Source organism: Chionomys nivalis, chromosome 4 (assembly GCF_950005125.1).
Source record: "Chionomys nivalis chromosome 4, mChiNiv1.1, whole genome shotgun sequence".
Taxonomy (NCBI): Eukaryota; Metazoa; Chordata; class Mammalia; order Rodentia; family Cricetidae; genus Chionomys; species Chionomys nivalis.
In genome coordinates this window covers 30,893,181-30,906,596 of record NC_080089.1, presented here as the reverse complement: position 1 = coordinate 30,906,596, position 13,416 = coordinate 30,893,181, and the positions used below count along the sequence as shown (strand labels likewise).

The following is a 13,416-nucleotide window of genomic DNA, read 5'->3' as shown; positions in this document are numbered from 1 at the left end:
AAAACTTCTTTTGTTTTACTCTTTTTCTTTCCTTTTCTTTTTTTAAGACAGGGTCTTACTATGTAACCCTGACTAGCTCAGACTCACTAAGGAAACCAGACTGTCCTTAAACTCCCAGAGAACTGCCTCTATTCCTTTTGGATAAATACAATCTATAAATTTATGAAAGTAGTCATCAAACCAGATTCCATGAGAAAAGCAGTGTTCTCAGTTATTCTGCTGAATGTATCTCTGAAATCACTTTTCTCTGAATTTTAGGCTGTAACCTTTAAATCTTATAATCATTATTACTTATTACAGCATTGATTATATTGCCTAAATTAAGTAATATTTGTACATTTAAATATTTCAAGGTTAACTTTCTGATTTTGATAATAGTACTAGGGTTATACAATTTAATGAAAATTTGGATCAAAACTTTATATGTATCCTACTGTTTAAAAATGAGCTTATGGGCTAAGTATGCCTCCCACCATCACTTGGGAGGCAAAGGCAGGCAGATCTCTTTGAGTTAGAGGCCAGTCTAGACCATCTAGAGAGTTCCAGGACAGCAGACAAGACACTGTCTTAAAAAGGAAGAAGAGCGCACTCACTTTATAAACACACCTTAGGCTTCGTTACTTGTGGAGAACTGAACCCTACACTGGTTAATATAAAAGAAGTCAGCAATGTGTTGAAGTTTTAGGATCAATAGCAGATAAAGGAGGGAAGTTAAAGAGCTTCTACCAGCAAGGTGCAGAGGTGGGGCCTGTGGTGGCATAAGTCCATCTACCTCACAGAACACCTGTCAGTGAAACAAAGTGCTGACGCATTTCAGCTTCTCAGAGCAAATTCTCACTTTGGTTCCCTCCCTCCCTCTTACTATAGAGACAGAGACACTGGCATTTCTTCAGCTGTCAGAGTCCCCCCCAGCTAAACACTACTGCCAACAATGAGATGGAAGAGGCCACCCTTCACCTGTGCAGTGTTCTGGTCATGGTCCGCAGATGTCGGCCACACGTGGGAACTTTCATCTTTGGAATCCATCTTCTTCTCCTTGGTGGACAGCTCCAAGTCTGAGCCACCTACAGCAGCAGCACAGGACAGAGGACACTCATCTGTCTTGTATGTCCTGTACACACGTGTTCATGGAGGCAGGAGGATCTCTGCAGTGTGCCTGAGAAAAGACATGAAAGGTTTAAGTGGATGGCTACATTTTAATAAATTAGTTTCAACAGACAGAGGGGAAAAAAGTTTCATTAAAAGGCAACACACTTAGGCAAAAGGGTAAAAATAATATATTATTTATGGCAATAATATAATGTATTGCATGCTTACCATAGTTTGGATAATCATTAAATGTATATATGTGTTTATACATGTGCACTGTATATAGAATGTAACTCCCATTAAAAATATTGAAGGCAGGGTTGGAGAGATGGCTCAGCGGTTAAGAGCATTGCCTGCTCTTCCAAAGGTCCTGAGTTCAATTCCCAGCAACCACATGGTGGCTCACAACCATCTGTAATGAGGTCTGGTGCCCTCTTCTGGCCAGCAGGCATACACACAGACAGAATATTGTACACATAATAAATAAATTTAAAAAAAATGAAGGCAATCATAGTTCTTTTGAGAAAAAAAAGTTTTTCCATATATTAGCTGCCAGTAAATGATGGGCTTATGCTCCAGTCTGACTGCTGTGTAGCCCAAGACTTTCCATGGTAGATATGACCGCATATACCACTACCACTTCTACTCAAAATGAAGAGCCGAATAATAAAAATGGCAAAACAAGGGACAAGCAGCCGATGAAAGAAACTGGATTGCCCAGGCCATAATTTGGTGAATGCAAATACAAACCTTGTCTCCCATCCGGTCAGTACAGGAGGGAATAGTGAGCAAGCCAAAGCTTTCCCAAATCAACATGCAAAAATCCCTACGATTTGAAACCTCTTCTACTTTCTAAGATAAGACTCCTTAAAAACTTATTTTTTAAAAGATTTACTTATGCTGGACAGTGGTGGCACAGGCCTTTAATCCCAGCACTCAGGAGGCAGAGGCAGGTGGATCTCTGTGAGTTCGATGCCAGCCTGGTCTACAGAGCAAGTTCCAGGACAGGTTCCAAAGAGAAACCCTGTCTTGAAAAACCAAAAATAAATAAATAAATAAATAAATAAGAAAAAGAAAAGAAAGAAAGAAAGGAAGGAAGGAAGAAAGAAAGAAAGAAAGAAAGAAAGAAAGAAAGAAAGAAAGAAAGAAAGAAAAAGATTTACTTTTTTATGAGTATGACCGTTTTACCTATATGTATATAAACTACATGAGAACCTGGTGTCTGAGGAAGGCAAGAGAGACCACCACATTCCCTAAAACTGGAGTTACAGATAGTTATGAGCCACCACGCAGGTTCTGGGGACTGAACCCAGGTCTTCTGCAAGAGCAGCAAGTGATCTTAACCATTAACCCATCTTTATAACCCAATAAAATAGACCTTTTTTGAGGTAGCAATCTTCCCTTTTGATGAGAATGCTAAAACACTGGCATCCTACAACATCACCACTTCTTTTGGGGGAGGTATTGATTTTATTGAGCTCTGCACTTTTCTCTGCTTCCCTCTCCTTCTCTCCCCTCCCCTTCAACCCTCTCCCCATGGTCCCCATGCTCCCAATTTCCTCAGAAGATCTAGTCTTTGTCTACTTCCCATGTAGATTAGATCCATGTGTGTCTCTCTTAGGGTCCTCCTTGTTGTCAGAGTTCTCTGGGGTTGAACATCACCACTTCTAACCACTTCACTAAAGTAGCATTCATAGCCAGGGGAGGCAGCAGTCAGACAGGAAAAACTGCTGGCCAGCATCCACCAGTGTTCTCTGTTATTAATAGAAATATACTGAGAGGCATGTTCCTAGACCACACATACTCCAATCTCTAAACCAAAATAAAGCCTGAAGAAGGATGCCATAATTCCCTGAAGAAGGATGCCATAATTCCCTGCCGGTACCTAACCTGAACACTGGAGCTGCCATGTGCAAACTGCACAGCGGCCACCTTCAGCGCCTGTGAATAGCCTGTTGCCACCTTCCTCACCCCTGCCCTATCCTGCCCCCTATCATGTTCAATGGTACCTGAAATACTGCCAAACAGTGGAATTTAAAGGAGCTTGGGGAGCTTCCTAGAGAAATGGGAATATCCTGTTTCTTAAATCTGAACTGGGAAGGTTGTTACACAGGAAATAAATGTGTCAAAAATCTTCATAGAGATTCTTCACATAAACTTATTTACCATGTTTCCTTTCTTTTCCTTGTGTATGGTACATGCATATTAAATATTAGTATATAGTTACTAATGTATCAGTCACTTTTTTGCTGCTGTGATAGACACCATGACCAAGGAAACCTACAGAGGAAGGAGTTTATTTGGACTTTCAGTTCCAGAAGCTCCAGTTTCAGATTAGAATTCATAATGGCAAGGAAGAGGCAGTGGGCATGTATTTTGGCTAGAGCAGGGTGCCAAGAGCTCACTTCTTGAACCATAAGCACAAAGCAAAGAGAGCAACTGCAAATGGCAAAGCAGCTCGAGTCTTTATCTGCAGTGACACATTTTCTCCAACAAGGCTACAAGTCCTAAACCTCCCCCCAAGAGCACCCTAAACCTCCCTAAATAGCTGTTCCAACTGGGGTCAGGAGTTTAAATACAGGAGCCTGTGTGGGACATTCTCTTTCAAAGCACCACCACATGCTTGCATGTGTGTGGGAGCACGGCACGCACATGCATGTAGAGGTCCAATGTTGACACTGTCTTCCTGAATCACTCCCCACTTTAGTTACTGAACACAAAGCTCACTAGTCAGCTTGCCCTGGGAACCCCGCTTCTGCCTTCCACGTGCTGGCTTTTGTGTGGGTTTTGGGGATCCACACTCCAGTCTTCACATTTACAAGAGCTGTTTCAATGCACCATCTCTCCAGTCACTTTTCCATTTTTCTCTTTCTTTCTTTCTTTCTTTCTTTCTTTCTTTCTTTCTTTCTTTCTTTCTTTCTTTCTTTCTTTCTAGACAGGATTTCTCTGTATAACTGTTCTGGTTGTTCTGGAACTCACTTTGTAGACCAGGCTGAGCTTGAACTCACTGAGTTCTGCCTGCCTCCCAAGTGCTGGGATTAAAGGCATGCACCACCACTGCCTGGCTCTTTTCTCTTTTCACCTCAACCATTTCAGAGTAAATTACAAACACTGCTTCTTTGTCTTTTTCCCCCCCTTGATATGGGGTCTTGCTAAGTTACCCAGGCTAGTCTCAACCTCCTGGGCTTACATGGTCTTCTCTTGTTGGTCTCATGAGTGACTAGAGTTACCGGTGCACACCATCTTCCAGCTTACCTCCAAACTCTTAAAGAACTCATTCCTAAAACTGTGGGAATTCTCTTAGAGGCACAGGACCATTGTCAAAAACCACAGAGATGACACGGAAGTGACAATTCTACTTTGCTCACAGACTTTCCTAATATTTTGTCAACAGTCTAATTCACCATCCTTAACAGCCAAAGGAACATTTTCCTCCCTGGCTCCAATCCAATCTGGCATCAAACACTGTTTACTGTGTGTGCTCACTGTCAAGTCCCTCGGTCTCTGTCAGCCAAAGAGTTCCTGTTCCTGGTCTTCTGTGACCTTGACACCTTTGAAAAACACAGAATAATCTTCAGCTTCTTTTTTTTTTTTTTTTTTTTTTTTTGGTTTTTTGAGACAGAGTTTCTCTGTGGTTTTGGAGCCTGTCCCGGAACTAGCTCTTGTAGACCAGGCTGGTCTCGAACTCACAGAGATCCACCTGCCTCTGCCTCCCAAGTGCTGGGATTAAATCTTCAGCTTCTTGATGTTTCTCTAAGGTTAAATTCAAGCTATGAACTTCTATCACAAAAGATATGCAGTACCCTCCCCATACGAGAATTAGAGAATTTCAACTTGATCCTTCTAAATACTGAAATGCACCTAGCCATGGGAATACTTCATGGACCTATGTCCTTCCAAAACGTAGCAGCCAAGTGCCTGCTCTTTGTTTGCATTTCTAGAAAGATGCTTTGTACTTAGAGGGAAAGGTGCGAACATTTACACTGAGCTAAAGCCTAGCCTGTTCTATTTCTTTCATCTTAATTTTACCTATGTCTGGTTTATTAAGTATTAAATACAATAGCTAAAAACTGAAAGACTACAAAGGACATAGAGGACAATCACCCTCCCAGAATCTCTTAGCCATTCTTCAGGAACAATTCACAGGATCAGTTTCTTGTTTTTCCTTCCAAAGGCATTTCATTCACATGCAAGCAAATGCATGTACAACGTGTTTATCTCTCCAACCACAAACCAATAAATTATTGATTCCTTACAAGGTAACAGTCTCTCTACATTTGTCTATCCTGTGCAACAGCTTATCTTGTGCACTGTTGCATCCACATACATCTTCTTCAGTTTTTTATTCCAGCTGCATAATTTCTTTGTGTGAATATACTGTAATTTACTCAACCTTCCTTATGTCGTTAATTGTCTATGTTTTGGGGACCTGGAAAATATCTTAGTACATAAAGAACTTGCCTAGTCAACATGCAGACCTGCCAGGTAGTGGTGGCGCACGCCTTTAATCCCAGCACTCGGGAGGCAGAGGCAGGCGGATCTCTGTGAGTTCAAGACCAGCCTGGTCTACAAGAGCTAGTTCCAGGACAGGCTCCAAAACCACAGAGAAACCCTGTCTCGAAAAACCAAAAAAAAAAAAAAAAAAAAAACAAAAACAAAAAAACATGCAGACCTAAGTTCAATCCCCAGAAACCATGTAAGAAACCAGGTGTTAGACTTGGTAAATTCTCAGTCAGTGAAAGACTCCGGCTGGGAGGTGGGGGAAGGCAGTCAATCTCTCAGGATTCACGCTCAAGGTCCTCTAACCTCCATAAGTAAGTGTGCATCTAAGCATCCACATCGACAGGCAACGCTCACACACAAATGAGTATTGGGTTAAAGACATGCACCACCACACCTGGTCATTTAGGTTTTCTCTGATATTTTACTATGACATATAACATGATGGCAATTAACTTAGGACATCTATCAGGATTGTGGAGGTTAGTATATCATATTCTTATTTCCAAGAGGATACGAAGCAGTTGGCGTGACTGTGTACAATGAGATCATTATTAGTCCTAAACTCCCACACTGGTGCTCATCCACCCTGCACCTTTAATTCTGAGCACACCTGAGGCACAGAGCACTCAAGTGCCAGGGACAGCCTCAGCTGGCAGAAGCACGTGGAAGGGTATAGGCACTTACCTTGGGCAAATCTCAAAAGGACTTTCTTTCTCTGTAAAATGGTGGTCATGTGTTTATTGAGAAAGACAAAAAAACAGTAGGTGAAAAGTGCTTTTGCGTAATATTTGCTACATAATAAGCAATTGATTTTCAAAAAGTTATCCAATCCGGTTATAGTCTCCTCCCTGCTTACCTTAAGCCTCTAAATTCCTTAAAGTCAAGGGGTGTTTTGTTAACTGCTGACTGAGGACGGATTTGGGTGAGGGTTGTTGAGTGACTTAAAGATGTCCTGCTGTGCAGGGTTGGGGGGTGAGGGAGCTGGGCCAGCAGACAGAGGAGAATGCCTAGCCCAGAGGTGCTCTGAGATCACTTCCTAGAGGAGAGGAAATGTAATAGATGTAGGGAAGAAAGCAAAAACCAGGTGTAGGCCAGTCTGCATGTCACTGAAACAGTCCATGGTGTAAAACATCTGCAACTACATACAGCAGGGTTTGGGAGTGGCGGGGAGGGAATAACTCCTTCTGCTGTCCAGGGGGAAAGACGCGAACAGTCACTTTGTTTCTAGGAAAGTAACAGCAGCAACCTTTAGCAATAAGGATGAGAATCACTATCCACAGAGGCAGTTCCCAGTAAGCTCAGTATACTGATAACAAATAAAATCCAGTGTGGTATAGGAAATACACACTTGGCCTGTCGCCTTTACCTGGCAGGTAAATCTTAAATCCCTGGCCTCTCCAAAGGGTGCTAATGATTCAGCTGATGTTAGGAGCCTGGGAAGGTTAAGGAAGGGTGCTAGTTGTCAGAAAAATGGTCAAGGCAAAAATAATTGTGGCTTCTGCTCTCTGCATGTTGTCATCTGTCCAGCCTCCTCAAATACCTTCTCAGTCACTTTTATTTCCCATCCTGCCATTCACTCACTGTCCTGTCCCAAACTCTAAAAAAGTGGGGATGAAACAGATAACAAATTAAAGATTAAACTTAGCACCAAAGGCCAAAGATTTAATCAATCTTAAGTCTCCAAAATGATAGTTTAGCTCACTTCAGAATAGCTTCCTGGGAATAAGTACATCTGGAGAGAGCAGGAAGCCCTCCTTCTACCTTGCCCTGTGTAGTAGGTTGTCACAGGGTAGGTTCACCGGCATCCTTTATAATATCCTTAACAACAGTCAGTAAACATTGTTTCCCTGAGTTCTATGAGCCACTCTAGTGAAGAAATGGAAGTCCTGGCTTCCATTCGCAGCTCCCACATGAAGGCTGGCAACCATCGTAACTTCAGTTCCAGGGGATCTGATGCCCTCTTTTGGTATCCTCAGGCACCAAGCACATAAGTCATGTACACCTGAACATGCAGGTAAAACACTCGTACACATAAAACAAAATAAAAACATATTAAAAATAATAAAAGATAATGGTACTAGGAGAAGGCTCGATTGATAAAGCACCTGTTACTGTACATAGTTAAATGGTAAATGCTTTTTAGATGTTTCCCATAACAAAAAGTTGAAATAAATGTTCATTGATAACCAGTAATAATCGCTGTTCCACTTCTTCATGGTAGAGATGGGATGTGACAGGTCTCTTTTCTCACGATAACCATGAATGACTCCATGGCCAGCCACCAAGAGGCAAGATTTGGCACAATCAATAACAACCAGGCCTCCCAACCCTTCCTCTACCCAGCCAAACTGGCATTGTTTGCTCACTACCATTGCAATCTCCTGGGCTCAGGTCTTGAACTGTGATCTTCTGAAATTCTTGGGTCCAATCTGCTGCTCAGGCAACAGGCTGACTATAATATCAATGAAGCTCAGCACACAGTAGTAAACAGTAGGAACCAGTGGCAGCCAACATCACAGCATTTAGTCTACAGGTCTAATCTCATCTGCACTCTTTTATCTCTTAGTTGTATTTGCACCAAAGCTTGAGTCAGGGGAGAGACAATGAGAGCTGGTGTCAGGAAACACTACAATTACCTAAGGTTCACCTCTAAGACTTTTTGCTGAGGAAAGGAGGAAGAAGGGAAAGGAGCCCGCAGTGGACTGTAAAGGTTGCTCCTATCTGGCTCACTGAGGACATGTGAGCACAGGCATGCTGGGAACCTAGTTTAGCAGCCCACTCCCATACCCTTACCCTCACCTGGTTTCTTATTTCATAAATTCTCAGACTTTGGTGCTAAATTTATTTCTTGGATCTCTAACTACTGACCTGATTCACATAAGGGTTTTGTTGTTGTTTCTTTTTTATGCAAGATTTAGGAAACTCCTTGCCATGGTTTGAGTGTGAAATGCCCCTCCCTGCAGGCTATGTTTGACTACTTGATCCCTAGCTGGCAGTGCTGTTTCTGGAGGCTGTAAACCTTTAGAACGTGAAACCTAACAAAAGGAAATAGGTCAGGTTTTATAGCTTGGCCTTGTTTTCTGTCCTTTGTTTCTTGATCAGTTGAGATATAAGCAAGCAGCTGCCATACACTACCCCCACCATGGAGCCATCTGCACAATGCCTTTCCTGCCATGCTGTCCCTCCATGATACATCTTATCCGCTCAAACCAAAAAGAATCCTTCCTGCTTTCTGTTGCTTCTTTGAAGTCAGGTATTCCATCAAAAATAAGTAGTCACTACTAAATGAAGCCTTTCTGAGGCACTCAGCCCTGCAGGGGTGGCCAGAGGGAGCAGTGGGCTCAGTAGCAATCACAAGGACAAGACATTGAAGAGAAATAACTCAAATTCATCTCATTCGGGATCCAAGGAGCTCACACTGATCAAATCAGTTCATTAATTTAGTGCCCACATCAAGCCAAAGAAGTTGTTTAAAACTTAGGTTCAGGAAACATACAATAGCATACAGCAAGAAGCCAGGCAGGAGTGACAGCCTCATGATTAAGAAGCACCACATTAAAGTTGAGAACAAGTACAGTGAACATAAAGAGCTTTTGTTCTGTTCACATTTAGAATGTGAGCTAAAGCTTTTACATTTAACTGATTTCTGGAACAAACAACTTTAGAATTCAGGAAAGAAAATGTACTGAGCTTAGCTCTAACTTGTGAAAGGAAACTGAAGCAGAAATACAATGGACAGATAACAAAATAATGCATATTTCAGTACAAGTTCCCTGTTCTTGCTATGAAATGCAAGCCTATTAGATCCTTCGAATATGTGCTGGCCAGTTTCATGTCAACCTGACATAAACTAGCATCATCTTGGAAAAGGAAACCTCAGTTGAGAAAATGTTCCTGCCAGATTCTTTCTTTCTTTATTTTCTGTGCATTGGTGTTTTGCCTGCATATCTGTGTGAGGGTCTTGGATCTTGAAATTACAATTGTTAGCTATCATGGGGGTGCTGGGAAGTGAACCTGGGACCCCTGAAGAGCAGTCAGTGTTCCTAACCATTGAGCCATCTCTCCAGCCCCAGTGAAGCACTTTCTTGATTGATGGTTGATGTGGGAGGACCCCTGGGCTGGTGGTCCTGGAGTGTATAAGAAAGCAGGCTGAGCAAGCCATGAGGAGCAAGCCATAAGCAGCACTCTTCGATGGCCTCTGCTTCTGCTTCGGTTCCTGCCTCTAGTTCCTGCCCTAACTTCCCTGGATGATAGACTACAAGCTTTAAGATGAAATAAACCCTTTTCTTCCCAGTTTCCTTTCGGTCATGGTATTTTAACACAGCAATAGAACTCTAACAAAGACAGTGTAGTCTCTCAGTTTTGAAAAGAATTGCAACAAATTGCTAAAACTACTGTGGAAATGAGCAGTCACAAGTATGTGAAACAAATATCACTACCTTCCTGCTTAGTGAAGTTTTCATCTGCTCCTCACCTAAACAACAGAAAAAGACTACTCTAGGTGTGACCTTGGAGAGTTTCCTCTCTGGAAACCCAATAGCCTAAGGGCTCTCCACCCACACAGCAAGGCAGTCCACCAAACCTTGCTGGAAACCCAGAGTGGGGTAGGAGGAAATATGGCTTAAATATTTTTCAACTGCAGTAGAAAGTAAAATGTAGACAATTTTAGCTAGGCTATATATACCTGAGAAGCTGAAGGCTTTCATTAAGGATTTCAGCAAATTAAAAAGAAGAAAAAAGGGGCGGAGGATTGGGGAGTATTGCTTAGTGGTAGAACACTTGCATAGAGGGTTTAATCCCCAGTACTGCTGAGAGACTATGCCTTTGACCAACAATTTTATTTGCTTCTTTGTTGGTTTTTTTTTTTTTTTTTTTTTTTTTTTCCCCCGAGACAGGGTTTCTCTGTGGTTTTGGAGCCTGTCCTGGAACTAGCTCTTGTAGACCAGGCTGGTCTCGAACTCACAAAGATCGCCTGCCTCTGCCTCCCGAGTGCTGGGATTAAAGGCGTGCGCCACCACCGCCCGGCTTGTTGTTTTTTTTTTTTTTAATTTAAGACTTTATAGGCTTGGCTATCTCTATATAAACAGAGGTATAAAGTTAAGATGAGTAAGATCACAACAGTAAGGGCTGCTGCCTGTATCTACTGAGGGCTTATTTAACAACTGCTGTAAATGCCAACAATGAAGCTAAGAGTGAATGCTCCAGTTGTAAAAACAACAAAACCATTTCAGAAATAAAATTTTATGTCATTGGTCGGGGTGGGCATTCAGAAAAGCATTCAGACACTGGCAAGTAAAGGAAGATCAATTATGGAGTAAACAGCCTTTTGATTTTATGACAGTGAGCAGTGTCAACTCCAAAACTGTTGTATAATGCATCTTAAAGAAATGTTCCTCGGGCTACCTGCTACTCCTGCAGAAGTCCCACACCTACACGGCAGCTCACAACTGCCTATAACTCCAGTCTTGGGGATGCGATATTCTCTGGCCTCCATGGGAGCCTGCAAACATGTGGTGCAGGAAACCAAAAGTGGGGTGGGAGGAAATACGGCTAAAATATTTTTCAGTTGCAGTAGAAAGTAAAATGTAGACAAATTTAGCTAGGCTATATATACCTGAGAAGATGACGGCTCAAAACGGATTTCAGCAAATTAAAAAAAAGAAAGAAAGAAAGAAAGAAAGAAAGAAAGAAAGAAAGAAAAAGGGAGTTGGCATACACACATAAACAAAATAAAAACTAAATAAAGAGATTAAGATCTTTAAGGAAGGAAAGAAGGGGAGGAGGGAACAAAGAAGAGAAGGGAGGAAAGAAGGAAAAAAGAAAAAAAGGAAAGAATGGAAGGAAAGGCGGGAGGGAAGGAAGGAGGGAGAGAAGGAGGGAGGGAGGGAGGGAGGCAGGCAGGCAGGCAGGCAAGCAGGGAGCCAGGCAGGCAGCTCTGTCAGACCTCAGGGCTAGAAAGATGACTCAGTGATTAAGAGCACTTGCTGCTCTTACAGAGGACCTGGGTTTAAGCTCTCAGCATCCACAGGGCAGCTCACAACCAACTGTAAGTATAATTCCAGGAGATTTTACACCTTCTTTTGGCTTTGGCAAGTACTGCACATACATGGTATATTTACATACATTCAGGCAAAACTTATACACATAAAATAAAATAAATCTAAAATTAAAAAAAAAATGTTCCTAATTGATTCTCTGACCACCATTAAGAAAGATATTCTAGCTGGGCAGTGGTGGTACATGCCTTTAACACCAGCACTCGGTAGGCAAAGGCAGGCGGATCTCTGTGAATTTGAGGCCAGCCTGGTCTACAGGCTTCAGGACAGGTTCCAAAAAGCTACAGAGAAACCCTGTCTCAAAAAAACCAAAAAGAGCCGGGCGGTGGTGGCGCACGCCTTTAATCCCAGCACTTGGGAGGCAGAGGCAGGCGGATCTCTGTGAGTTCGAGACCAGCCTGGTCTACAAGAGCTAGTTCCAGGACAGGCTCCAAAAAAACCACAGAGAAACCCTGTCTCGAAAAACCAAAAAAAAAAAAAAAAAAAAAAAAAACCCAAAAAGAAAAAAAAAAAGAAAAGAAAGAGAAAGACATTCCATAACTACAAGAGTTGAATTACTATTTAAAAATAAACAAAAAACCAGATTGGAAAATCGAGAAGAGAAACAGGGCCAGACAAGGTTCAGGAGTGAGCCAAGGTGGCCACTCCTTCTCCACTCATGAGTCCTTCAAGTCCTCCATGCCAGGCAATAGTTCCTTCCTTTCCTTGTGCACAAAAGGCTTCTAGGACTGTCAATTAAAGCTTTTCTCCTAAGAAAGCCTCTTTTTTCCACTTAGAGGAGTTAGAGCACTCCTTTCTTCATAATTCAAAGGAAGAAGCAGCAAACTTTCTGTTAGTACAGGGAATGTGGACTTTCCCCCATCTAGTTCAAATAAGAACTTTTCACGTACCCAAAACAAGGTGACTCCTCCCATCCCATTTGAGAGTCTGCTCATGAGGAAGTAGGGCCCAATCGAGTCCTTCAAAGGAATCCTTACCATTCACTCAAAGAAAAGGAAAACCCAGGTGATGAGACTTGTTGGGGGTCTGTGTCTGTCAAACTCACATGAAAATTCTCGAGAGTTCAAAAGGGCTCTGTGTGAGTTCTAACGGATGGCAAACCTTGATGTCTGCCTTTGCCTTTCATAAGGAATAACTGCTTGGCTGATAAAATGTGAACACAATGTCAGAGAAATCCATGGGGGTGGGGGAGGCTCTATTCTGTTCTCAAGAGCCTTAAAGGGGCAGTGTGTTACATATTGCTGCAGAATACAGCATCTGAGTTAGGATGAATTCATAAAGTGTGTCCAGCTGGTAGGAGAGATGAGCGTCCTCTCACAGGGAGCCCACTGTCCTCTGGCAGACTACAGAGGCATGGTACCTCAAGTCCTGAGCTGTTTTATGGCTGTCTGTGGTTAAGATGGATCCACGTATGTGCCAGCTCTTCCAGCGTAGAAGGGGCAATTCCAAAGTATATTTAAGGGACCTTGGACCTCAGTTTCCACGTGTCTGGTGACATGAGATGACCAAACATCTCATTCCTCTATTCGCCTGTGTCCAGACTTCCTGCTATGTCTCTAGTTCTGGAATGTTGGTCCCTGTGCTCCGACTGCATCAGTAGCCTTTTCACTCTAATTGCTGACTTTCCCAGTCTGGTGACAGCACCTAATGCTCTGCAGGCTTCTCTGCCTCTCTCAACTACTGACAAACTCCCCAGCCCCACAGGGAGGAAGTAGGTACCAGAAGCTGGGTTTGTTTTTCTAAGTATCCCTTAGTATCTCCAGTAGCT

General features: G+C 42.5%; 1 protein-coding gene across 2 annotated transcripts in view; it reads right to left on the bottom strand.

The window, feature by feature from the left end:
• The window catches only part of Prdm10 (PR/SET domain 10), a 94,255-nt gene that overhangs the window by 63,363 nt on the left and 17,476 nt on the right, over positions 1-13,416 (bottom strand). For both annotated transcript variants that reach the window (XM_057767180.1, XM_057767181.1), the window contains exon 2: positions 958-1,156. In XM_057767180.1, coding sequence (XP_057623163.1) covers positions 958-1,026 — 69 coding nt within the window. In that variant the 5' untranslated portion in view covers positions 1,027-1,156. The remainder of the gene's footprint in view (positions 1-957; positions 1,157-13,416) is intronic.